Source organism: Molossus molossus, unplaced genomic scaffold (assembly GCF_014108415.1).
Source record: "Molossus molossus isolate mMolMol1 unplaced genomic scaffold, mMolMol1.p scaffold_m16_p_18, whole genome shotgun sequence".
Taxonomy (NCBI): domain Eukaryota; kingdom Metazoa; phylum Chordata; class Mammalia; order Chiroptera; family Molossidae; genus Molossus; species Molossus molossus.
This window is the reverse complement of record NW_023425353.1, coordinates 63,026,250-63,054,150: the sequence shown is the minus strand read 5'-3', so window position 1 is coordinate 63,054,150 and position 27,901 is coordinate 63,026,250. Positions and strand designations below refer to the sequence as shown.

At 40.7% G+C, this 27,901-nt stretch overlaps 1 protein-coding gene across 18 annotated transcripts in view; it reads left to right on the top strand.

Moving 5' to 3' along the window:
• MAP4 (microtubule associated protein 4) overlaps positions 1-27,901 on the top strand; it is a 163,140-nt gene that overhangs the window by 31,963 nt on the left and 103,276 nt on the right. For 9 of the 18 annotated variants that reach the window (XM_036266850.1, XM_036266849.1, XM_036266851.1 and 6 more), the window contains exon 1: positions 23,736-24,001. In XM_036266850.1, coding sequence (XP_036122743.1) covers positions 23,779-24,001 — 223 coding nt within the window. In that variant the 5' untranslated portion in view covers positions 23,736-23,778. Of the gene's footprint in view, positions 1-17,439; positions 17,576-23,735; positions 24,002-27,901 lie in introns of those variants that run through there. The other 9 variants (XM_036266860.1, XM_036266864.1, XM_036266861.1 and 6 more) reach the window with 3 other exon arrangements.

Here is a 27,901-nt window from a genome sequence, read left to right as displayed (position 1 = left end):
CAGTTAGGGCGTTGGCCTGCGGTCTAGAGAGACCCGGGTTTGGTTCCCACTAAGGGTGTGTACCTTGGTTGCAGGTTGTCCCCGGCCCTGGTTGGTCGTGCGTGTGGCAGCCACTCGATGTGTCCCTTTAACGTCAATGTTTCTCTCTCTCTCTCTCTTCCTTTCTCTCCCTCCCACTCTATCTGAACAAAAAATGGAAAAATGTCCTCGGGTGAGGATTAAAAAAAAAAAAGATTTTTTCCATCTAAATATTTTTACGATTATTTAAACATTTTTAGAAAATATGTTAAGCCCTTGCCGGTTTTTCTTGCCGGTTAGAGCGTCGGCCTGCGGACCAATGAGTTGTAGGTTTAATTCTAGTCAAGGGCACGTACCTCAGTTGCGGTTTGTCTCTGGCTCTGATCGGGTCCTAGGGGAGGCAACCAGTTGATGTGTCCCTCTCCTGTCTGTTTCTCTCTCTCTCCCTCCATCCCACTCTATCTGATAAATGTGAGAAAAAAAGAAAATATGTTAAGATTTATAGAAAAGTTGTGAGGATGCTATAGAGTTCCCATATACTCCACACCTAGTTTCCCCTATTATTAACATCTCTCATTAATATATTTGTTATAATTAATGAACCAATTTTTAAAAAGTATGGTTTTTTTATTTTTTTAGTTGATATTTAGAGAGAGAGGAAAGAAGAGGGGGAGAAACATCAATATCGATCAGCTGCCTTCTGTAGGCTCTGTGCTGGGGATTGAGTTTGCAGCCTGAGCATGTGCCCTAACTGAGAATTGAACCATTGACCTTTTAGTGCATGGGTTGATGCTCAACCACTGAGCCACACTGACTGGGTATGAACCAGTTTTGATACATTACTAACTAAAGTTAATACTTTATTTGGATTTTCTTTTTCTGTTCTAAGATCTCATTCAGGATATCACATTACATTTAGTTGTCATACTTAGGCTTCTCTTGGCTGTGATAGTTCCTCAGACTTGATTTTTTAGAAAGATTTATTGAGAGAGAGAGAGAGAGAAGAAAAAGAGAGAGAGAGAAAACAAAAACTTTGGTTTGTTGTTTTACTTACTTGTGCATTCATTGGTTGATTCTTTTTTTTTTTAACTTTATTGTTGAATGTATTACAGATGTCCCTCCTTTTCTTCCCCCCTTGACCCCTTCCTTCTTGCTCCCAGCCCCCTCCTGCCTTCCTCACACTATTGTCTGTGGCCATTGGTTATGCACATATGCATATAAGTTCTTTGGTTTATCTCTCCTCCCCCCCTTCCTTTTGTTTTGTTTTTTTTATCCTCACCCGAGTACATTTTTCCATATTTTGTTCAGATAGAGTGGGAGAGAGAGAGAGAAACGTCAATGTGAAAGGGACACATTGAGTGGCTGCTACCTGCACAATCCAACCAGGGCTGGGGACAAACTGCAACTGAGGTACATGCCCTTAGCAGGAACCGAACCCCGATCTCTCTGGACCGCAGGCCAACGCTCTTACCACTGAGCCAAACCGGCCAGGGCTTTTTTTTTTAAATCCTCACCCGAGGGCATTTTTCCATTTTTTGATGACCTGTTTTTTTTCTTATGACTTTGACAGCTTTGGGGAGTACACCTCCGACATTTGTGGACTGTCTTCCAAGTGGGATTTGAGTCATCTTTTTCTTATGGTTAGACTAGGATTATGTTGTTTTTTTTTATCCTCACCTGAGGACATTTTTGCATTTATCTTCAGATAGAGCGGGAGGGAGAGAGGGAGGAAGAGCGAAAGAGAGAAACATTGATGTGAGAGAGTGGTTGCCATCCACATGACCCCAACCAGGGCTGGGGACAAACTGCAAATGCATCCTTAGCGAACCAAACCTGGGACTTTCGGGTCCATAGTCTGACGCTCTAACCACAAAGCCAAACCAGCCAGGGCAGGATTATGGTTTTTGAGAGGAAGATTCTAGAGTAAAAATGCCATTACCATTATATCATATCAATGGTACATACTGTCAACATGAGGTATAAATGTAAGTGTTAATCCTGATCACCTGGCTTAGGTAGGGTTTGTCGAGTTTCTCTTTTTTCTTACTTTCCATATTGTACATTAGGAGGTCACTATGTGCTGTTCACACTTAAGGAATCGGAGTTTATGTTCCACCTCTGAGAAGGTGGAATATCTGTATTACTTCTTTGGAATTCTTCTTCATGATAGATATATTTATTGTCCCTCCCTAATTTATTTATTTCTATCACTATAGATTCATCAATATTTATTTTATATTTTTGGTTACACGCCAATACCATATATATAAATTTTTTAAATTAATTAATTTATTTTTTTGATGGTACATGCCCCTAGCGGGAACTGAACCTGGGACTCTGATCTGCAGGCTGATGCTCAACCGCTGAGCCAAACTGGCCAGGGCGCCAATACCATATTTTGTCGCTTTCATTGTTCCAGCTTTGATCATTGGAAGTTTTTTCAGTTGACTCCTGTGTTCTTTTGACATGCCCCTATTAATTAAAAAAAAAACCATTTTGTAACTTTCTTAAACTTGTATATTTGCTGCCCCAGTCCGAGAATTAGTTATTTCTCCAAGGATTCCTGGCTCCTTTATCAGAGAATTGTATTATAAACCAAAATGTGGCCTGTCCAGTTTGGTTCAACAGTTAGAGCGTCAGCCCTCTGACCAGAGAGTTGTGGATTCGATCCCTGGTCCCGGTCCCGGTCCCAGTCCCAGTCTGGGAGGCAACCAATCGATGCCCCCCCCCCCCCAGTCTAGTTAAAAAATCAATGGAAAAGTATCCTTGGGTGAGGATTAACCAACAACAAAGAAACCAAGATTGCTTACTGGAGTGCCCCCTAAAGATTTTCATTAAACTTTATCTGTTTGAAAGGAATGGAAATGCCATATTTAAGGGAAAAATTAGGTTTGTTTGTAATTTAGACTTCTTTCTCCCAGTCTTTTTTCTGCCTATTTCCTTTTACTATACTTTTATTGCAGTATAGTAGTAGTAAGTCTTAAAAATATCATGTAAAATGCTATTACACTAGTGGTCTGTGGCTATAATATATAGGATTTTAAACCATAGAGATTACTACTTTAGGACATATGAGTATGCATTACTGCTTTTCCCTTACAGCAGGGGTGGCAGGACAGCTTTTTATGTCTTTGACTAAACTCTTGAAAAAGGAGGTAGTGGTTATTGCTTCCTAGGAAAGTGAGACCTTTTGGATGTGTGAATCCAGTTCTGATTATGCTTAAAGGAATTACCAGTGGTTTCATAGTAGATGGTTCTTTTCCTTCTTTTTTCTCTTTCTCCCATCTTTCCTGTCTATCAACTGTGATTTAGTTAAACCCAGCCAGTCAAACTCAGCAAAAATTCCACTACCATAGAACTGTTTAGAATTGATTATTTAAGTAGCTCCAGTGTAGGAGTCTCTTATTAAACTCCTACAGCATTCTTGCAGTTAAAGTGAATGAGTGAAGCCGGCTTGGAATAAGATTTTGCTATACACACTGTGTGAGTGGGTGTCTACAGAAGGTAATTACTCCTCAGCTCTAGTATATTGCTGAGTGGGAATGCATGCTAGTTGACCCTTTTTTTGAAAGAAGCCTGCCAATTAGTATTTGCATGCAGAAATTACTGATTTTTGAGGTTGGCACAGTTTTTCCAAAACACTCTGTAGGCCACTGCACTGAACCGTACACCTCCCCCACCCCCCGTTGGATCTCTACTTTGAGCCTTGAACAAGTGCTTCTCTTGTAGGTTGGGCCAGTACTTATCCTGGGAAGGGAACTTTGGGTTGGAAGATTTTAGATTTGCCGCTATTAGCTGGGTGCCTTTGGGCAAGGGGAAACTTTTTTGGTCTACTTTACTAGTTGTAAAATGTGAGAGGAAACTAGCTAACTATTATTTTATATTTTTATGCATGTTTTTTTTTTCTTAAATATTTTTTCTGTATTGATTTTAGAGAGAGAGGAAGGGAAAGGGAGAGAAAGATAGAAACATTGGTGAGAGAAAGCATTGATTGGCTGCCTCCTGCATGCCCCCTATTGTGGATTGGGCCCACAACCTGGGCATGTGCCCTGACTGGGAATCGAACCAGCGACCTCTGGGTGTATGGGTCGATGCTCAACCACTGACCCACACCCGCCGGGCTGTATTTTTTTCTTTTATTAAATTTATTGGGGTGATTTGGTTAATAAGATTATGTAAGTTTTAGGTACACAATTCTATAAATACATCATCTGTATATTGCATTGTGTGCTCACCAAAGTTGTCTCCTTTCATCATTGTATATTTGACACCCTTTGCCCTCTTCAGCCTTCCGACACCCTCCTCCCCTCTGATAACCACCATACTATAGTCTTGAGATTTTTGTGTGTTGCTTTCTGTTTTATATCCCATGTATGAGTGAAATCATTTGATTCTTGTCCTTTTCCATCTGACTTATTTCACTTATTTTTTAAATATTTTTTCTTTATGGATTCTAGAGAGAGTGGAAGGGCGAGGGAGAGAGAGATAGAAGCATCGATGAGAGAGAACATCAATTGGCCACCTCCTGCATGCCCCCCACAGGGGATTGGGCCCACAACCTGGGCATGTGCCCTGGCCGGGAATCGAACTGGCGACCTCTTGGTGCATGGGTTGATGCTCAACCATTGAGCCACACTGGCCAGGCTCACTTAGTTTCTATGCATGTATTTCACTTGAACTGTGAAGCAATGACCATTCATGACTCAGGACATCAGGAAGTTTTACCAAAGTGCTTTAGTCATAGAGGAGACTGATTTGCTTTTTCCAATGTAGCTTCATGTAGGCTACAGAGGATTCTTGCCTGCTCTTCTGAACTCTCGGCATGCTCGCTGTCTCCAGTCAGTATCTGGCAGATGTGCCCATATTAATTGATGATGCGTTTTATGTTTCTATTTCTACAAGTAAATTGTCAGCTGATTCTAATATGATGAAGGCAGTGTTGATGGGTGTGTTGATGGGTGGGGTTGGAGGTGTAGTTGTGACAAGTGGAAATAGTAAAGCTGATTTTGGACATATTTTCTTAGTTATGGAGAATATATTAATCATTTTTATAATTTGATTTGTTTCATTGTTTTTAGTTTAAGCCAATCAATTTGTGGCACTTGTATATGGGAGTAATGATATTTGGTGTTCGTTGCTTAAAATCAACTGCCCAAGATTGCAGGATGACTTGTATGGATTACTCTAACTGCAAATCTGAAATCTGAAAAACTATGTTTTGGAAGTTAGTATACAGAGATAAGAAAAGACTGTTACCCTCTCTTTTAACGTCAGACTTTTTTTTTTTAATCAAGAAGGTGGTTTTATAGGAAGATTAAGATTCTTTTATTTAAAAGTTTTTTTTTTCCTTTATTTATTTTAGAGAGAAAGGAAGGGAGAGGGTAAGAGAGATAGAAACATTGATGAGAGGGAACATCGATTGGCCACCTCTTGCATGCCCCCCACTGGGGATCGGGCCCACAACCTGGGCTTATGCCCTGACCGGGGATCGAACCAGTGACCTCTTGGTACATGGGTCAATGTGCAACCACTGAGCCACACCGGCCAGGCAAGATTCTTTTAGAAAAACATTAAAGCCCTGGCCAGTGTGGCTCAATGGTTAGAGCGTCAGCTTGCAGTCCAGAGAGAACCGGGTTCGGTTCCCATTAAGGGCACGTGCCTCGGTTGCAGTTTGTCCCCGGCCCTGGTTGGGTCGTGCGGGTGGCGACCACTCAATGTGTCCCTTTTACGTCGATGTTTCTCTCTCTCTGCTCCCCTCCCACTCTATCTGAACAAAAAATGGAAGAATGTCCTCAGGTGAGGATAAAAAAAAAATTGATTTTATTTATTTTTTTCTTTATTGATTTTAGAGAGGGAGAGAGAGACGGAAACATCAATGAGAGAGAACATTGATTGGCTGCCTTCTGCATCCCCCCCCCCCCCCCCCGGGATCTAGTCCACAACCTGGGCATGTGCCCTGACCAGGAATGGAACCAGTGACCTCTTGGTGCTTGGGTCGACGCTCAGCCACTGAGCCACTCTGTCCGGGCTAAAAATTGATTTTAGAGGGAGAGGGGAGAGAGAGAGAAAGAGAGAGAGAAACATTAATTTATTGTCCCACTTGCTTATGCATTCATTGGTTGATTCTTGTATGTACCTTGTCTGGGGATCAAACTGGCAACCTTGACATATTGGGACGATGCTTTAACCAACCCGACCAGGCCTACAAAGTTTCATTTCATATTTCCTGTAATGATTGAAGAATTCCAGTTCCTTCCATCTGGTGTCTTGAAGTCTTCCACTGAATCCTTTGTATTTATTTGGCTGGGAGCAAAGAGCACCAGCAAGGAGGAGCTTAGTTAATGTTTTGTTGTGAAGCATATGACTTCATCTTGCATTCCACTGACAAAACCCAGCCTTATGGTCTCAACTTGTAACTATAAGGGTGGTAGGAAATGCTTTTCTGAGTACCCAGGAAGAAGAAACAGGACTGGGACCATTGAACACATCTCTGCCACACTTCCATTCTGTTCACATGTTTCTTGATTCTATATTCACCACCAAAATCTTTCTTCTATTGCATGATATGATTTGTACCTTTCAGTACTTAGAATTTACTTCAAAATTTCTTGGAAGAAATTTAGTTTGGAAGTCTTCGTAATTTTGGTTTGTGAACTCTTAGGTGCTTGCTATATTTAGCCTTTTTTCCCCCCTTCAAGATGGTTATATCATGTTATTTTCTTTTGTAATTTCATTTGTGGTTTAAACTTATCTTTCATTTTATTACGCCTTGCTTATTTTTGAAGGATTAAAAATTCATTTATGGCAAAAATCTTCCCGTGCTTATGTATGAAATACAGTAGAATATTGAACACAGCCAACATCAGAGCCACCAAATCATTGTCCACCCGTGTTAAGTCTGTCAGCCCACCAGCAGAAGGGAGAACAGACAAACCTTATACTCTCTTTTAAAGGTCAGCACATGCAGACTTGCAGACCAATAGAGAAGCACATTCCATTGAGGAGGCAAAGTTCTCTTTGCCTTCTGCCCACTTAAGATTAAACTTGAAGAGTCAGCAAAAGCCTTTTAGCTTTTATTTCAAAAGCTGCTGTTTCAGTTATCACCACTCCCCATTTTTCTTTCTCTGATACAGTATGTACACACCCTTTTACACCTAAGTACAAAATGTAATTCTTCATGAATCTATCCTGTGTTAGTAAATCTGATGAGAATGTTCTAAGTCTAAATATTGAATGCACTATTTTCTTAAAATATATAATGAGCTCAAAGTAATGCCACAGTTCAGGTTACATTGTGTTTGAGTCAAACATTCTTATATAGTTCCCCTCCAGTACTCCTCTTCCCTCCCATTTTTACTTGTCTTTTTTCCCTTATTGTTAGAAAAATATATGGCATCTGTACCACATATGTAAGGTCATTCAGCTTTTTAAAATTTTACTGTTTGTGGAAAGGTTAATTTTGAACAGTTGTTTCTAGATCGAATGCATTACCATCATCCTGGAATTTTTTTCATTTTTTTAATAAATTAATTTGGCTGGGCATGTGCCCTGACCAGCCAGGGCCATTTGGTTTCTTTTAAAATATTCTTTGTTTTTGGTTAATCCTTACCCAAGGATATTTTTCCATTGATTAAAAAATGTTTTTTTGCCCTGGCCAGTTTGGCTCAGCAGTTAGAGCGTCAGCCCAGGGACCAGAGAGACCCAGGTTCAGTTCCTGCTAAGGGCACATACCTCGGCTGCAGTTTGCTCCCGCCCCGGTTGGGGTCGTGTGGGTGGTGACTGGTCGATGTGTCTTTCTCGCATCAATGTTTCCCTCTCTCTCCACCCCCCCTACTTTATCTGAAATGTTAAAAAAAAGTCCTCGGGTGAGGATAAAAAAAAAATTTTTTTTTTCTTTATTGATTTTAGAGAGAGAGAAAGGGAGAGGGAGAGAGAAGGAAACATCCATGTGAGAGACATCATTTGGTTGCCTCAACCCTGGATTGAGTCTGCCCTTCTCTCCCTCCTGCTCTATCTGAAAAAAAGAAAGAAAAAGAAATCCTTGCTTAACCCATAATCATAAAGATACTCTCCACATTATCTTCTAGAAGCTTTATTGTTTTATCTTTTACATTTAGGCCTGCCATCTACCCGGAATTGATGTTTGTGTACAGTGTGAGGTATAACTCAAGATACATTCCCCCCAATAATTGGATATACAGTTGACACAGCACCATTTATTAAAAAGAGGGTTTTTTCCATACTGCTCTGCAGTGTCACATTTGTCACAAATGAAGTGTGCACATGTAGTGGTTCTGTTTTGAAACTGTTTTCTTGTATTGGCCTCTTTCTTTTTTTTTCCTCACCTGAGGACATTTTTACATTTTTTTGTTCAGATAGAGTGGGAGGGAGAGAGAGAGAGAAACATCGACGTGAAAGGGACACATCGAGTGACTGCCACCCACACGACCAACCAGGGCCGGGAACAAACTGCAACCGAGGTATGTGCCCTTAGCGGGAACCGAACCCAGGTCTCTCTGGACCGCAGGCCGACACTCTAACCTCTGAGCCAAACCGGCCAGGGCTGTTGGCCTCTTTCTTGATGGTTGTGCCAGTATCACAGTGTCATTAGCTGACAGTGTATTGAGCTGTTCAAGTTTGTATATATTTACTGATTTTTGTCTACATGATTTACTGAGAGAGGTGTATTATGATATCCCCTTATGAAGGAGGACTCATCTGTTTCTCCTCATTACTGTCAGTTTTATGCATTTTTAAATAGTTGTAGCATTAGGTACATACATGTTTGATACTTAAATATTGGTAAATCTTCTTAGTGAATTAAACTTTTTGTTACTTTATTTCTACTAATGGGTTTTGTTTTGTTTTTTATCCTCACCTGAGGACATTTTTTTTCCCATTTTTTGTTCAGATAGAGTGGAAGGGAGAGAGAGGAAGAGAGAGACAGAAACATCGACGTGAAAGGGACACATCGAGTGGCTGCCACCCGCACGACCAACCAGGGTCAGGGACAAACTGCAACCGAGGTACGTGCCCTTAGTGGGAACCTAACCCCGGTCTCTCTGGACTGCAGGTCGATGCTCTAACCGCTGAGCAAAATAGGCCAGGGCCTAATGTGCTTTTGCTTAGAGTCTACTTTGCTTAGTATTTATATACCTACACCAATCTGCTATGCTTTTTTGTTACACAATTGATTCTTCTGTAGAAGATGATGCTGGTGCCCTGTCTAGATTTCCTTTATCATCAGGTGCGCACCCCTTATCCTACTATGAGTGTTAGCCGCCTAGGGCAGCAGCAGATAGGAGCCACCTTTCCCAGAGATGCCTGGGAAGTTAAGTCCCTCTCCATTACATGGTCCTTAGCCAGTGACTGCCTAATGAAGGTTACAAAAACCTGCCCCCCCCCCTGCCCTGGCCGGTTTGGCTCAGCGGTTAGAGCGTCCGCCTGCGGTCCCGAGAGACCCGGGTTCGGTTCCCACTAAGGGCACATACCTTGGTTGCAGTTTGTCCCTGGCCCTGGTTGGTCGTGCGGGTGGCAGCCACTCGATGTGTCCCTTTCACATCGATGTTTCCCTCTCTCTCTCTCTTCCTCTCCCTCCATCTGTACAAAAAATGGAAAAATGTCCTCGGATGAGGATAAAAAACAAAACAAAACAAAACAAAAAACCTGGCCCCCTTGCTTTAGAGTGGCACTGACTTTGTAGTGTGGCTGTGCTTCACAGCTTCCCTTAGAGGAAGTGGAGGCTAAACTTCAGCTGAAACCACAATTTTGCCTCTCTTCCCTCTCTTACAAACTTATGTGAAGGCGCGCTCTCAGTAGATCACATGCATAAGAATCCCTGTCTCACGCTCTACTGTCTAGTAAACTAGGTCTAAAACACCTACCATTCGAACAAGGGAGAACCTGATTTCTTTTTTTTTTTTTTTTTTTTTTTTAATCCTCACCCGAGGATATTTTTCCATTTTTTGTACAGATAGAGTGGGAGGGAGGGAGAGGAAGGGAGAGACAGACAGAAACATCGACGTGAAGGGACACATCGAGTGGCTGCCACCCGCACGACCAACCAGGGCCGGGGACAAACTGCAACCGAAGTACGTGCCCTTAGCGGGAACCGAACCTGGGTCTCTCCGGACCGCAGGCCGACGCTCTAACCGCTGAGCCAAACTGGCCAGGGCAGAACCTGATTTCTTTCTAGTGTTAAGTTTTACAGATTCTGTTTCTGTTTTATGATTCATTTCAGTGAATTTTATTTATTTTTTTGTTTTGTTTTGTTTTGTTTTATCCTCACCCGAGGACATTTTTCGATATTTTGTTCAGATAGAGTGAGAGGGAGAGAGAGAGAGAGAAACATCGACGTGAAAGTGACACATCGAGTGGTTGCCACCCACACGACCCAACCAGGGCTGGGGACAAACTGCAACCAAGGTACGTGCCCTTAGCGGAAACCGAACCCGGGTCTCTCCGGACCGCAGGCCGACGCTCTAACCGCTGAGCCAAACCGGCCAGGGCGAATTTTATTTTTAATGTATTAAGTAATTTGGTGATTAATTTAGTAGCTCTCAAATGTGGGTGCTGTTCAGAATCAACTCTTAAAAACTGAAATAACTTTGTCCCTGAATGATTCTACTCTGGGGCTTTTTCTTTTTTTTTTTTTTTACTTATCTTTATTGTTGAATGTATCACAGATGTTCCCCCCACAACATTGACCCTATCCTCTCCCATCCTGCTCCCTTCCTTCCTTGTCCTCACTATTGTCTGTGTCCATTGGTTATGCATATATGCATAGAAATTCTTTGGTTTTCTCTCCCCACCCCCATTTCCTTTAAGGTTCATCAGTCTAACAACCAATTTGTACTTCTTAATTCTTTCATCTTTTTCATCCAATCCCTCAACACCCTCCCATCTGGCAAGCAATGAAAAGTTCTGTGTAACTATGAGTGTGTTTCTGTTCTGCTTGCTCATTTTGTTTGTAGATTCAATTGTTGATAGATATGTATTTATTGCCATTTTATTGTTCTTATTTTTGTTCTTCTCCTTCAAGAAGACCCTTCAACATTTCATATAATACTGGTTTGGTGGTGATGAACTCCTTTTGCTTTTTCTTGTCTGGGAAACTCTTGATATGTCCATTGATTCTAAATGATAGCTTCGCAGGGTAGTGTATTTTTGGTTGTATGCCATTGTTTTTCATCACTTTAAATATCTCTTGCCACTCTTTTCTAGCCTGAGAAGTTTCTTTTGAGAAATCAGCTGCCAATCTTATGGGAGCTCCTTTGTAGATAACTAACTGCTTTTCTCTTGCTGCTTTTAAGATTCTCTCTTTGGCCAAGCTGATGTGTCTCAATGGTTGAACATCGACCCATGCACCAAGAGGTTGCTAGTTTGATTCCCAGTCAGGGCACATGCCCAGGTTCTGATCCCTAGTGCGGGGCATGCAAGAGGCAGCCAGTTGATGTTCTCTCTCATCAATGTTTCTTTTTCTCTCTCCCTCTCCTTTCCTCTCTTTAAAATCAATACAGAAAGAAAAAATAAATAAGATTCTTTCTTTGTCTTTAGCCATTGGCATTTTGATGGTGATGTATCTTGCTGTGGACCTCTTTGGGTTCATCTTGATTGGGACTCTCTGTGCTTCCTGGACTTGTATGTCTGTTTCCTTCACAAGTTAAGTTTTCTGTCATTATTTTTTCAAATAGGTTTTCAATTTCTTGCTTTTCCTCTTCTCCTTCTGGCACCCCCATGATGCGAATGTTGGTATGCTTGAAGTTGTCCCAGAGGCTCCTTACACTGTCCTCATTTTTTGGATTCTTTTTTTTTATCCTGTTCTGATTGGGTGTTTTTTGCTTCCTTATATTCTAAATTGATGGTTTGCTTCTTGGATTTTCCTACTCTACTATTGATTCTCTGTAAATTATTCTTAATTTCAGTTAGTGCCTCCTTCATTTCTGACTTTTTTTTTTTTTTTTTTTAACCAAGGCTGGTTGCTTGTAGTGCCAGACTTGGGGCCACTTAATGATGTTGTTGATGTTCTTTCTCACTAAGTTCATTGGAGTTCTCCTTAAGTTCCTTGAAGTTCTCACTAAGTTCCTTGAGCATCCTTATAACCAGTGTTTTGAACTCTGTATCTGATTGATTGCTTATCTCCATTTTGTTTAGTTCTTTTCCTGGAATTTTGTTCTGTTCTTTCATTTGAGACATGTTTCTTTGTCTCCTCATTTTGGCTGCTTCCCTGTGTTTGTTTCTATGTGTTAAGTAGAGTTGCTGTGTCTTCTAGGCTTCATAGGGTGGCCTATTATTATAGGTATCCTGTAGGATCCAGTGGCACAGCCTCCCTGATTACCCGAGCTGGGCACCCCTAGTGTGGACTGTATACCTTTGTGTTGTAATTGAGTCTTGATTGCTGTTGGCCCATCAATGGGCGGGATTTACTCAGGCTGATTAGCTGCAAGTACTGGCTGTGCCCACTGACCACTGGCCTCTGACTTTCTTGGAGGATCAGCTGTGTTGGGGCCCACCACACAGAGCAAGACTTATGTTAGCAGGCCTCTGGTATCCACTGAGTCCACTCACTGAGTGTGTCACTTGTGGAGGTGGTTGGGTAGTGGTGCTTTGACGTGGTCCGAAGTTGTATACTGGGTGTGCTGGCTCGGAGGCAAAGTCCGTCACTGCCTGTGTTTTACCTGGGGCCATCAGGCATAAGTTACAAAGTGATCTGCTGATGGCTGCTTCTTGTGCTAGGCTTGAAGGTGCCCGGGAAAACCCAAGTTTTGAACCAAGGCTGGTTGCTTGTAGTGCCAGGCTTGGGGTCACTTAATGAGAAGTATGGGGCTTGCTGAGACCAGGTGCTGCTTGTTTGCGATTTTAGGAAAATCTGAAGGAGGATTCCAGACAGGCCAATCTTTTGGTAAAGCTATTAGAAACAGCTTGGGTGTGCCCAAAAGTTGGGTGGAGCAGGGCAGGGCGAACTGTGTGAGCCAGGTTCTGGAGTTCCAGATGTGGTGGTGGTCGGCTTCCCTAGGGTAGGGCTCACCAACGGGACTATGGCCTCTGACAGCAAGTCTATCCAGGAGAAAGCTGCCCCTCCAGCTCTTGCTCCAATGCCAAACAACTCAGTTCTTCCCTGTATGTCTCTGGTGCCTTTCAAACTGCCTCCCCAACATTGGAGCCCAAAAGGAGCGAGTCCCAGGCATTTCCTTTAAGAGGAACTGCCTGGGGGCTCCAGAAGCCTCAAGGCCCCTCAACTTCAGTTCCTGCTGGTTTTTACAGCCAGCAGTTATGTGGACTTCTCTTCCTGGCATTGGAACCCTAAGCTGGGAGCCTGGTGTGGTACAGGGACCCCTCACTCCCCAGGGAGGAACTTCTCAGCGGAGGTATCCCTGCTGATTTTTATCTACCACACATGGTGTGGGACCAGCCAGTCTGAGCCTCTGTCCCTCCTACCAGTCTCCATGTGGCTTCTTATTTAATTTCCTAGTTTTAGGACTTCTATTCAGCTCTATGTCAGGTGGTTCTGAATGGTGGTTGTTCTGTAGTTTAGTTGTAATTTTTATGTTTTTATTTTTTTATCCTCACCCAAGGACATTTTTTGATATTTTGTTCAGATAGAGTGGGAGGGAGAGAGAGGGAGAGAAACATCGATGTGAAAGGGACACATCGAGTGGTTGCCACCCACATGACCCAACCAGGGCCAGGGACAAACTGCAACCGAGGTACGTGCCCTTAGCGGGAACTGAACCTGAGTCTCTCTAGACCGCAGGCCAACGCTCTAACCGCTGAGCCAAACTGGCCAGGACTAGTTGTAATTTTGATGTGGTTATGGGAGGAGGCGAGTACTATGTTTACTTCCACTGTCATCTTGACCGGACATGTTGGGGGAGCTTTTCACTTTTAATGCAGATCTTTACCTTTGTTTCAGGTACAGTGTTAAAAGTTATGTTAATAATAACTTGGAAGATTTTTTTGACTTTTTGCTTTGCTTGTTCATTTTTCACTTACTAGTATAGTTTCATTTCTAGCCCCCCCCCCAAAATATCTGTAAAGTACTTTTATGTTAAAGGTAAAGCATTTACCACCAAGGTCATTCTACAAAATGCCTACTGAGTACTCCTATAGTGTTTATGCTTGTTCTGAATTCTCCCTGCTCAAAATTGCTGAGCTCTGCTGTACCCCAATGCTAATTCTGTCCTAGCACCAATAGTAGAAGAGCCAGGAGGGTTCTCCCAGCCGGTCAAACATCAATTCCAGCCAGAGAAGGCTGGCATCATGTTATAGAACAGAGCACACCCAGAAGTATGCATGAGCATTTAACGAGAACCTACGAGGTGTCACTAGATGCCCAGGGTAAAAGGTGAAAAAGATGCTGTCTTTGCCATCTAGGAACTCAGAGTCCGAGGGGGCCTCTGGGAGAGACACAAATTGTAAATAAATAATTCTAGAATTATCAGCACACATCTCTATCTCTTTTAGTTCTGTCTTCCATTTTCCTTTACTTCCCCTGATATACAGTAAAATATGGTATACTGTGGCTCTGAACTTTGGAGAGAAACTTTGTTTGATGGAGAGGCTTTTCTTAAAATAGTTCTCAAAAGCTAAAGCTGATCAAGTGTGAATGAATACTTTTCCCTTTATCCAATTTTTACAGCACTAAGTCATCTTAAAATGACATAATTTATTTCACCTGGGCAGAGAAATGTGAGCTGATACTATAGAGACTTAACATTTCAATAATTGTAAAAATATTAATATTTATACAGTGATGTTATTCACGTCGATGGTTGCAGCTGATATCTTGAATAAAAAAATATATTTGTTTCTGCCATATTGCATCATGTTGTTGTGCTTTTCTAAAAGCAGAGAGCTATTTTTATTGCTCTGCCTAATGATAAGATGACCAGCATGGAGAGCTGGCTTGTATGGTTACTCCCTTTGGCTTTCTTTCCATGATTGCTCTGGCATAAGCTATGTTTGGAAAGTAGAAGAAATGAGGTAAATATTCTTAATTAGTGGTGACCCTTCATCCTTGACTCTATTCTTTTTCCAGTTCTGAAGAGTTTTTGTAGTTTTGGCACCTGTGATTCATTTCAAATTAGACACTTTTTAAATTAACTTCCATTGTACCATTTTAGAACCATTTAGCTAGCTCCTTTGTTTTGTTGACTTTGTTGTTTTGGCCCACCTTCTCTGTAAAGTAATACACTAAGAAAAGACATACGTATCATTTAGTCATGGTTCTTGACCTTTGAGACCTAGTAGTTTATAGAAGCCGTTGGTGTACAGGATGGGGCAGAAGGAGGTTTACAGTCGTAAGTATACAAAACATTTTATTCTTGTATTACTATTTATTATTGTATTTTTCATACATACAAACTATAAATTTATTTTTGTCCCACACTTTATACAGCTAACTACAGCACAGATCAGACTGTACCTGTTAGAATAGAAGTACAGATGATGTGTGTTAGTTCTGAATGGTGCTGGGAGAGTATACTCTAAAAAATAATCACAGAAAAAGTGATAGGATGTTGACCTGGGTTTAGAAACTTTGACAAATAAGGAGGAAGTGAAGAGAATTTGAAGTGTGGAGAGCAATAGCAACAAGGTGAGGGGAGGAAGAAACTTTTCTCTGCCCTCATGGTTCTTTCAGCTGGTCTAATATCAAGGAGATATGAAATAGATTAACAAGAGAAAATAACCGGCCCTGGCTGGTTTGGCTCAGCGGTTAGAGCGTCGGCCTGCGGTCCAGAGAGACCGGGGTTCAGTTCCCGCTAAGGGTACGTACCTTGGTTGCAGTTTGTCCCTGGCCCTGGTTGGGTCGTTTGGGTGGCAACCACTCAATGTGTCCCTTTCACATCGATGTTTCTCTCTCTCTCTCTCTCTTCCTCTCTCTCCCTCCCACTCTATCAACAAAAAATGGAAGAAATGTCCTTGGGCGAGGATACAAAAAAAAGAGAGAGAAAATAACTGAATTTAATGCATACATATATATGGGAACCCTGCATGCATAAGAAAGTCAGAGGTTGCACATGCATGGGAGGTTCAGAGACAGAAAGGGAAAATGGCTATATAAGATATCCTGAGCTAGGGTTGAGGTTATGCACTAGAAGGTCATTGCAGGGAGAATACATGTTCAGTAATTATTAGTTTTCCTTGTCATATAGATAGGTAAAAGTCATTTTTGATTTTAACTCTTATCCTGGGCCAGGCTCCTAATTTAAATTCTTTTAGATAAGGAGAGAGCAGAAGTTTCTTTTGAGTCCTCAGGGTTTCGGTTGCCTTTAGGCTAAACCAGTCCACATACCACAGAGGCACATCTTAGTGTGGCTCATTCTGAATCCCTAAAAAGGCTATACAGTGGTAATGTCCATGATATGCTTGTAAAATGGCAGCTGGTCACATGTGATTAAAGTATAGGGAGATACTATGTGGAAACCTGCTGATGGTTGTGGGAGGTGACAGGACTGGGCCTTCTAGGCTTGTGTGGCCTTGATGTCTGACTAAGGAGTTTAGATTTCTTTTTTTATTTAATAGGCATTGGGGTTCGTTTAAATCAACTGGAATGTTTTCTTGATGTTAAGACTCTGCCCAACTTCCAACCTTTTAAGAAAAAAAGAGCAAACAACCCCCACAAAAATAAAAATTTAAGTATAGTGCCTAACCAGTGTGGCTCAGTGGTTGAGCATCAACCCATGCAGCAACAGGTCGCTGGCTCAATTTCCAGTCAGGGCACATGCCCAGGTTGTGGGCCAGATCCCCAGTGAGGGGCATGCAGGAGGCGGCCAGTCGATGTTCTCTCTCATTGATGTTTCTATCTTTCTCTGCCTCTCCCTCTAAAACCAATAAAGAAAAAATATTTTTAAAACAATTAAGTGTAGTGATGTTGTGTCAGATAAAGGCAGAACCTATAAAATACTAAGACTTTGCCAATTTTGTAACACTCTTCTGTTTCTGGTGTTCTCTGGCTCTGCTCTTAGCCTGATCCTCAGTCTCATCTTCATATATAAGTGACTTGTTTACTCTGGTCCTCTTTTTTGTCATCTGTTCAAGTGTTTAAGTGAGGGAATTGGATCCTAGATTATTTGAACTGGTGGTTTTAAACGAGCCTTTAGAGTTTTTAAGTGGTTAGAAATAATTTTTGGATAGGTGTAAACAAACTGATTTTTATTTTTATTTTTGTCATACATTGAAGAAGAATACATGGGGTGAATAGTCAAGTTTTTAAAAAATACTTTCTCTTTTTCCAAATTTGGGGGCATTAGGTATTGAGAATCATCTTAAAATTTGCTCTTTTTTTTAATTGACATAAAATGGAAGATTCATTCTTTAGGATGGTTATAGCAGAAATGTAAGTGCTGTGTCATTGTCGTCTCTTGTTTTGGCCCACATAACCAGACTTCAGCAGGCTGTCTGTATCACATGGCTGACAGTGGGAGGTATCTGGTGTAGATTATTCTTCTTGGAGAAATATATTTAAATTCACTTAGAAATGTAGCAGGCAGGTGCCTGTTTAGAGATATAAAATGCATTCGGTCAGGACTGAACACAAGCTGCGTGGATAGTTCCCGTAAGTAAGCAAGCTAGGCTTTCTGCCTTGTGCTGCAAGGTTTTATATATGTGAGTGTGTGTGCTTGTGTATGCAGTGTTTTTATATTTAGAGGACAGGGTTCCCTAAAATAGCAGTGGGAAAAGGAGCTTTGTTTTGGGGACTACATGGAAATAAAATGTATCGGCTGGGTGATAACCTTAGTTATTCTAATAATCAAGGGCTCTCTCCTGTTGCTAATCCTGTGAGGAATAGGACAAACAGTGGTTAGGAACAGAACCCTGCCAAGCCTGGAAATCCCATTAGTTTGTAATAATACATACAGTTGTTGTCCTTGAAGTGTGTAGGGAGGCACCTGGGGGTAGAAAGTTAGTATGTTTTCCAGGGAGTTTGGAGTTGATTGCTCAGGATAGTCAAAATGTTGCTGAGTTCTGTTGCCAGTCTGGTTCTGGGGAAGAGCAAGAGAAATTCAGATTAGCCTTGGAGATATGTGCCTCTGAGCTTGTATGAGATGGTAGCTGAGTCCCCTACAGGTTTTCAATAAAGATGTGGTTTTATTTAGAATAAAATATAGTTTTAGTTGAAAGTATAAATCAAGGTTTTCTAGTTGATTAAATTAAAAACAGAACACAGCCACCAGACAAAAAAGGTTCAGTTTGATATGCAATAGGCCTCTGAAAGAAATTCATTATAACAAATCTGAGAAATAAAGTCCCCATTTAGCAACTGAAAGCTTGCTAGGCAAACTCAAAAAGTCTCATGTTGAATATGAAATCTTTATGATACAGGCTATACCTCTCACCATGTCAGATTATAAATGACCTTACAATCATGTTGGGACTGGCTGGCATGCTGTTTTTAACTCAAGCCTGAAAAACAGCACTACATTTTGGCCACAGCACTCTCACTAATGTCCTGGTATGACAGCAACTTGATTGTTGGCTTCAGAATATCAGTCATGCCAAAAAAAAAAAAAAAGTATAGAAGAAATTTAGCCCACATATCTTTACAGTTCTATGCCTTGTCCATAACTCACCCCTCTATATACTCCTCCTCCTCCAAAACAGGGCAGATTATCAGTTGTTGAAAATTTAGGTGAGCATTATGCCTTTATGTCTCCTACCTTTAAGAATTATTGTTAAACATTTATTAAATTGGTTATTTGGAACTCAAAATGCAAAATTTCCCTTAGATAACAATGTTATAAATGATAATTTGTTTCTAAAATTAGTCCAGGTTATTGAGAAGAACATTTCTTTTTTTCTTCTAAAATTATCAGGAGGCTGTACTTTGAAAGATGTCAAGCTTGCCCTTGGCCTTTGTATTACCTCCCCTTCTTCTCCCTCCTAGGGCCCACTTGCCTCTTCCAACTTTGATATCTTTTTTTTTAAACTTTGATATCTTTTCCAGATCGACTTTGTTCCTTGAAATGTTCCATGTTGCTAAATTATTTTTTTCCCTTTTCACACTAAACCCGGAAACTCAGACACTTTTCAGTGGAATTTATCTCTGGGATCAGGAGGAAAGCTACTTGACAAGAAATTCACACTAGCCCTGGCCAGTTTGGCTCAGCGGTTGAGTGTCGGCCTGCAGACCACAGAGTCCTGGGTTCGGTTCCCGCTAGGGGCACGTACCACCAAAAAAAAAAAAAATCAATAAAAAATAAATGTCACCTAAAAAAAAAATCACACGAAAGTGGTTCTTTTACTTAAACCTTTCCCCCTTTTAAATTGTGAAATAAGATTCTATATTTCTTAAAAGAAAATGCTAGCTATCTAAAATGAATCTTGGTAGAAGTTTGGCAATGTGACAGTAAAAGAAAAATTTTCTAGTGTTATGAACAATGACTGATAATGTTGGTGGAAATTAAGTTTCTGTTCTTTTTTTTTCATGAGTTTTCTTCTTCCACATTAGCTCCAAAGCAGCACCTTGGGGGTGGTAGATAGGGGAGGACAGAGGCAACAATAGGCCATTTGCAAACTTGATTGCTAATTTTTCATCAGAAAGAAGGGGAACAGATCCCAAGTAAGTGACTGTAGATAAGATGACTGACCTAATATTTTCAAGAGGACTTCTAGGAGCTTAAAAAGTTGTCCATACTTTCATGTGTTTAAATCAGATATGAACACTATTTAATCTCTATAGACCTAGAAAATATTTTCAGTTCAGTAATGAATTTCTAAGTTTGTGATCTAAAGTAAACCATACAGCAGACAAGGTGCTTGTGACCTCATCATATATTCTTATGTACTCTTTATGAGTACATAACTATTAATAGTAAGAGGGTAGTCAAGAGACCAAAATTCTCTGTTGTGCTTCGTCATCATGTCCTATTGCCTTGGTTTACCTGTTTTTAAAACCCTTCCAGAATATCAGATAGTTTCATTTCAGACATGTAGTCAGAATGAAAGATCAGATGTCTAAAGTGCTATGTTGAAAACTCTGTTCTCTTGGTGCCTGGTTAAATAATATGGGGCTAATTTTCTGGCAGAGCAATGTCAAGTCTCTTTTGATATTAGCCAGCGCTGGGTGGAGTTTCTTAAACTCTAGTCAGATTTGCTCAAACAGGGCCCTGTGCACTGATGAGCTTGTTTTCAGTCTCTCCTTTTACTAAAAAGCTTTTAATAAAACCGAACCCAGTTATAATTGAAAGTACTTGGTATATAAAATACTTCACTGATTTAATCATTTGAGTTCATATTCACATTGAGGATCTATATGAAGTTTATTTATTTCTAACTTAAGTGATGAAACTGAATTATAAGTAGTGTATAGGATAATCAAGCTCAGGAATCATGTAACAAACCATTCTCATTTTACAGATTAGGGAACTCAGCCCCGGAAGGTGACTCACTCAAAGCCACATTGAGAATCAGATTAAATTTGTGTTTCGGTGAAGCACAGAAACTTCTGTACCCAGTTTTCTTTTCTTGCCTCTGATGAACAAAGCCATTTTAAGTTAACTTTCTTTATTATCTATATGAATAAAAGACGAATAGTATAAATAGTTTAAAAAGTAGATACTTCTCATTCATAAGGGTTCATTTTTGGATCTTTCTGAATATTCAGATTTGAGACTAACACTGTATCATGCCATATTCCTTTGTCCATAAACTATATAACTAAACATTTAAAGGCGTAAATGAATACTAAGTGATCTTAAATATGTCTGTAAGTGTGGGAAGAAATTTATTCATGAATTTATTAAAATCAATCTGGAACACTTTCATAACCAGTTTAACAAATCTGAGAGCACTTAAGGAACTTACTGTACATGTTTTATTTATTTATTTATTTACTTATTTATTTACTATTTTGGTTAATCTTCACCTGAGGATATTTTCCCATTGATTTTTTGACAGAGTGGAAGGGAGGGAGGCAGGTGGGGGGTGGGGGGAGAGAGAGAGAAAATCCATGTAGGAGAGACACATTGGTTGCCGTCTCCATGGGGCCGGGGATCAAACTTGCAACCCAGGTACATGCCCTTGACCAGAAATTGAACCCAAGATGCTTCAGTCCGTGGGCCGATGCTCTAACCGATGAACCAAACTGGCCAGGGCACTTACTGTACATGTTTTAGAAAGAGTAAGTACATGATTGGGTGATCTCTTTATTTATTTTTCTCTTTTTTTTTTATCCTTACCCGAGGACATTTTTGCATTTATCTTCAGATAGAGCCAGAGGGGGGTTGGGGAGGAGGAGAGAAACACTGATGTTAGAGAGACACATTGACTTGTTACCACCCACACGACCTCAACTGGGGCCAGGGACAAACTGCAACCAAGGTACGTGCCCTTAGTGGGAACCGAACCCCGGACTCTCCGGCCGATGCTCTAAACGCTGAGCCAAACTGGCCAGGGCTGGGTGATCTCTTTAAATGCATTGAAAACTTGGGCCTTCGGACTAAGGGCCAGTACTTTCACTTCCAATACAACACTAGCATTGCTTTTACAGGGTCATTTTCCCTAAGGAGATATTTTGCGTGTAAGTCATAGTTCTATTTATATTTGGTGACAAGAAAAGAATAGCTAAACTGTTGAGTTGTAGATGCTGGCTTGTGGTCTAGATGTACACAGAGCCAAGTGACCTCCCCATTTCCCATCTAAATTTCTATCAGTTTACCTTCTTAGGCTGAATTTAAGCTGCTATTCATATTCCATCAACTGCATGTCAGTTCAGGAAGTGGTTTGGGAGGTGGTGGAGATTGGGGGTGGTGATAGGGAAAGATTACAGTGGATAAAGGTTACCCTTTGAGAATCTGCACTCAGATAAATGAGGTTTAAAAGATATTGCTGGATTTTCTGTATTTTCCCATATCCTAAATTAGGAAAAGTTTGAGTAGATTACATGACATAAGTGCCATAATTATATATTCTCGGCAAAATAAATCTGTTGGGCTCTTATTCTAAGTTAAGAATAGTGAAGATGTCCTTTCAAATCCTCTTTATGATGTCTATAATCTTTTATTGTTTTTAGTTTATAAAAGTTTTCATAGGCTAACTGATAATAATAGCTATCATAGGTAGGAAAGGGAAAAGTAATTACATTTTTTTTTTAAGATATATATTTTTTCCTTTATTGATTTGAGAGAGAGAAGATGGGAGAGGGAGAGAGAGAAAGAAACATTGATGAGAGAGAACATCGATTGGCTGCTTCCTGCATGCCCTCACTGGGGATTTTGTCCACAACCTGGGCATGTGCTCTGACCGGGAATCGAACCGGCAACCTCTTGGTGTGTGGGTCGACACTCAACCACTGAGCCACACTGACTGGGCTAGCTTTCTTTTTCTTTCTGCTTTTGGATTAATTGAATATTTTTTATAATTTTATTTCCAGTGTTAGCTTATTTTTATATCTCTTTTTTAAATGTGTAAGTTTTGTTTTTTTTTATCCTCAGCCAAGGATATTTTTCCATTTTTTTTACAGATAGAGTGGGAGAGAGAGAGAGGAAGGGAGAGAGAGTGAGAAACATCGACGTGAAGGGACACATCGAGTGGCTGCCACCCGCACGACCAACCAGGGCCGGGGACAAACTGCAACCGAAGTACATGCCCTTAGCGGGAACCGAACCCGGGTCTCTCCGGACCGCAGGCTGACACTCTAACCGCTGAGCCAAACTGGCCAGGGCTAAATGTGTAAGTTTTTAATGAGAGAGTATAAAGAGGGTTTTCTCATATGTCTTGATAGTCTTGAATTTTCTTAGCTTAAATGTCTTACTGATGTCACAAAATTTCAAATAAAACAACAGTGACATCCCTGGCGGTTTGGCTCAGAGGTTAGAGGGATAGCCCTGGACTGAAGGGCTTCAGGTTTGATTCCCAGTCAAGGGCACAGATTCGATCCCTGCCCTGGTCAGCGTTGTGAGGGTGGCAACTGATTGATGTGTCTCTTTCACATCGATGTTTCTCTCTCTCTCTCACTCTCGCTCTCCCTCCCTTCCACTCTATCTAAAAATCAATGGAAAAATATCCTTGGGTGGGGATTAACAAAAAATAAAATGAAATCATAATAATAAAAATGGAAATCTAATCTAATCTGACCTCTCTGTTTATTCTTTTAAGAATTATTCTGGGCCCTGGTCTGTTTGGCTCAGTAGTTAGAGCATCGGCCCATGGACCCAGTGAGTCATGGGTTCGATTCTGGTCAAGGGCATGTACCTTGATTGCGGTTCATCCCTGGGCCTGGTTGGGGTCGTGTGGGAGGCATCCAGTCTATGTGTCTCTCTCATGTCGATGTTTCTATCTCCCCCCTCCCATTCTATCTGAACATAAGTAGAAGAATATTCTCAGGTGAGGATTAAAAAAAAAAGATTTATTCTGGGTCATAATTTGGAAATGAAGATAATATGGAATATTTGAAAGGGTTATAAGACTTGAAATCAAAAGACCTGATTTGAATCTTACTGGCTGTAACCTAGGACAAATTGAGTTTTAAAATATGCTTCATGCTTCTTTCTAATGAAAAGGACAGAATGGCACTTGCTCTGTTTACTTCCCAGAGATGTGAGAAGAAAGTGTTTACTTTGGGTAAGACTGTCTATTACTGAGCTTTACGGTTCTAATCTGTGAAATGAAGGGTGTTTCTTCTAGATCTAAATGTTTGGATATTAATTTTTTGTTGTTGTTTAAAAAACTAACAAGAATTTTTAGGAATGTTTTCCCCTTTGCAGTGCTCATCATATGAAACATTTTACCCCCTTAACCAGGCAGTTGCAGTGGTGCAGAATGGCTGACCTCAGTCTTGCAGATGCATTAACAGAACCATCTCCGGAAATTGAGGGAGAGATTAAACGGGACTTTATTGCCACACTGGAGGCAGAGGCCTATGATGATGTTGTGGGAGAAACTGTTGGAAAAACAGACTACATTCCTCTCCTGGATGTTGATGAGAAAACCGGGAATTCGGAGTCAAAGAAGAAGCCATGTGCAGATAGTAGCCAAGTTGAAGGTAAGTAATTAAATCAAACTGGATATAAAGGTGAAGAAAGTAGATTAGGGCTTGGGTCACAATCTTGGAAACCTTGAGGAAACTGAAGTTTCAAAACCTTTCAAAACCTTCAGTTTTGAAGTATAGGCTGGTAACTTTATCTAGATTTCTTTTATTTGAAACCAAGGAGGTAGGTTCATACCATTTAGTTGAGTGTTTATGACTCTGTAGGTTACTTTTAACCCTTAAATTTCTTCTGTAGTATGTCAAGTTCTGTGTAATCTTCCTCTTAATTTCCTAAATTAAACTGCTGTGCATTTTCTTTGAAAGTAGCTTTGAAAAGTTATAGATATAAAATTTTGTGTTTACATCAAGACTTAATTTAGAATGGAATCAGATGCCACTTGACTTTTGGAGTAATCCCAGGTCAGGATTAAAACATGATTAAACTCTTTATTTTTTTTTTTTTTTTTTTTTTTTTTTAATCCTCACCCGAGGACATTTTCCCACTTTTTGCACAGATAGAGTGGGAGGGAGAGAGAGGAAGAGAGAGAGAGAGGGAAACATCGATGTGAAAGGGACACATCGAGTGGCTGCCACCCGCACGACCAACCAGGGCCGGGGACAAACTGCAACCGAGGTACATGCCCTTAGCGGGAACCGAACCCGGGTCTCTCCGGACCGCAGGCGGATGCTCTAACCGCTGAGCCAAACCGGCCAGGGCTGATTAAACTCTTTAAAAGAGATCTGCTGCTTTTATATAGTACTGGATCAGGTTTGCTAATATTTGAGGATTTTTGCATTTTTGTTCATGTAGAATATTGGTCTGTTGTTTTCTTGTGATACTTTTGTCCAGTTTTAGAATTGAGGTGATGCTGGCATCATAAAATGATTTGGAAAATTTTCTGGAATAGTTTTTTAGAATTGATGTTTTTTTTCTTTAATTTTTGATAGACTTCCTCAGTGAAGCCATGTGGGCCTGGAGATTTCTTTGTCAGGTTTTCAACTAGGAATTAAATTTCTTTAAAGTTATAGAACTATTCAGGTTATTCATTAATTCTCAAGTGAGCTTTCGTAGTTTATATCTTTCAAGGAACTGGTCCATTTCCTTTAAATTGTCAAAATAATGGAGATAAAATTATAATTATCTTTTAATGTCTGTAGGATCCGTTGTTAGGTACCCTTTTTTCATTCATTGCATTGGTAATTTGTGTCCTCTTTTTTTTTTGATGAGTCTGGATAGAGTTTATCAATTATTATTATTATTTTTTCTTTATTGATTTTAAAGAGAGAGGAAGGGAGAGGGAGAGAGATAGAAACATCAATAAGCGAAAACATCGATTGGCCGCCTCCTGCACTACCTGCAATGGGGATCGGGCCCACAACCTGGGAATGTGTCCTGACCGGCATTCAAACCGGTGACCTCTTGGTGCATGGGCCAATGCTCAACCACTGAGCCACACTGGCCGGACGGCAGTTGTTTTTAAATTATAGTCCGGGTTTAAGCTCAGTTTTGTGTGCATGCATCTCATGATTTGAATCTTTCTCAGTAATATTATCCCTCTTACAGTGATAGGGTCTTCTAATGATTAGTGTAGAATTCCAGGGTAGGACTTTTTCTTGCTCCTCTCTTAGGGTTAGAAAGTCTTTTCTTTTCTTTTCTTTTTTTTTTTTTTTTTTTATCCTCACCCAAGGACATTTTTCCATTTTTTGTTCAGGTAGAGTAGGAGGGGGAGAGAGGAACAGAGAGAGAGAGAAACATCGACGTGAAGGGACACATCGAGTGGCTGCCACCCGCACGACTGACCAGAGCCGGGGACAAACTGCAACCGAGGTACATGCCCTTAGCGGGAACTGAACCCGGGTCTCTCGGGACCGCAGGCAGACGCTCTAACCGCTGAGCCAAACCGGCCAGGGCAGAAAGTCTTTTCTTAATACTCCTTCCCAGCTGCAATGGATCTTCACCCGGGCTCTGGGGCTGACATGGTTTGAGATTTCTCCCCCAGCAGTTGAAAGCTTTAGTTTTCATAGGAGAGAAGGATCCCAGGGAACAGGGCTTCATGCCTTTCCTTTAGCTACAGCTTTTTCCAGGTCTGCACCACTGAGGGGAACTCTTTCTGGTCTCACACCCTGCCTCCAGTCTTTCTTGAGAGTATCTATTTGGTAGACAGAGGGGTGTGAACTCCCTTTGTGGATCTGGGGCCCTGTTCTCTCATGTTAACCTTCACTTAGCCTTTAGCTTCAATTTTTTTTAACCTGCTTCTGTGGCACTAGGCATCTCTTTCTTACATGCTCAGACACAGGGCTTACCTACTGTACCTCCTTGAGGGGACTATCTTTCTTTGAATTTCATACTACTTGGTGGCCCTAAAACCTCAGCTCTTTGGTGAGTTCACATTATGAATTTGTAGTTGATCTGGCTGTTTTTTTTGTTGTTGAGAGGGTGGGAGTGACATTTCTTCTGGCTTTCTAGAGCGTAAGTGGAAGAACTCCTGCTGCCTTTATATATGCTTTATTTGGGGGGTGGGAGGGTAACACAATTTATCAGAAAAATTATTGAGAGTTTAAAGTCAAAGTATAGCCCGGCTAGTGTGGCTCACTGGTTGAGCCCTGACCTATGCACCAAGAAGTCGCCGGTTCAGTTCCCCATCAGGGCACATGTCCAGGTTGTGGGCCAAATCCCCATGGGGGTGGGGCATGCAGGAGGCAGCCTATCAATGTTCTCTCTAATGGATGTTTCTCTCTCTCTCTCCCTCTCCCTTCCTCTTTCTTCTTCTCTCTCTCAAATATCAATAAAGAAAAAAATTTAAAAATTAAAGAACTTAAAAAAAAAAAGTCAAAGTATATCCATGTAAATATTGCTCCAAGAAAAAAAAAATTGGATTTTTTAATGGAAAATGAGAATGTCTGTTCTCCTTTAATCCATAATGGTCCTTTGACTAACATAAAAATAGGAAAACTTAGTGGGAAGAAAGGAAATGGTAAGGGGTGAACATTTTAATAACTTTAGTCATTACTAAGCTTGCTGCCTTTCATTTTCTAGTTTCTGTTAGCTGTGTGTTGCTTCTACCACCTGGGACTACACTTAGTTGGGTGAGGATAAGATGGTAGTAGCGCCCTGGCCGGTTTGGCTCAGCGGTTAGAGTGTCGGCCTGCGGTCCAGAGAGACCCAGGTTCGGATCCCGCTAAGGGCGCGTACTTCGGTTGCAGTTTGTCCCCAGCCCTGGTCGGTTGTGCAGGTGGCAGCCACTTGATGTGTTCCTTTCACATCGATGTTTCTCTCTCTCTCTCTCTGTTCCTTTCTTTCCCTCCCACTCTACCTGAACAAAAAATGGAAAAATATCCTCGGGTGAGGATTAAAAAAAAAAAAAAAAGATGGTAGTAGCAATGGATTTTCTTGTGCTTCATCTTGGGTGACTTGATCTATGTACCACTAACTTGACCCAAGAAGAGGAGAGTTTTTTAGAAGCTATTTTGCTTGTAAAAATTATTAAAATCTTCCTTTTACATTTTTAAATATGCAAGTAACCTATAAATAAGAATTTATTAACTCAGAAAGGCTTCTCTAGAAATAAACAGTGGTTACTCCAAGAAGCACTGACTAGCTGTAGTACAAGGGTGGGAGGAAGACTTATTTTTACTGTATATCTCTTTGGACCAATGGATTTTGTACACATACATTTATTAACCTGTTCAAAAAGAATAATATAAAATTTATCATTACAATATAGCTAAATTACAAGTTGCTACATATATATATTTTCCTACCACTTTGTTTATAGAATGCTTGGTTAAGGATAAATGGGATAAAGAAGTGGCTGTTTGGAGACTTTGAAGATGACAGGAAGATAGCTTCCTTATTTGGTCTTGTAGGAATTGGTGCAGTGAGTGATTTCTCTATAAATGGGAACTTCTCTGTTA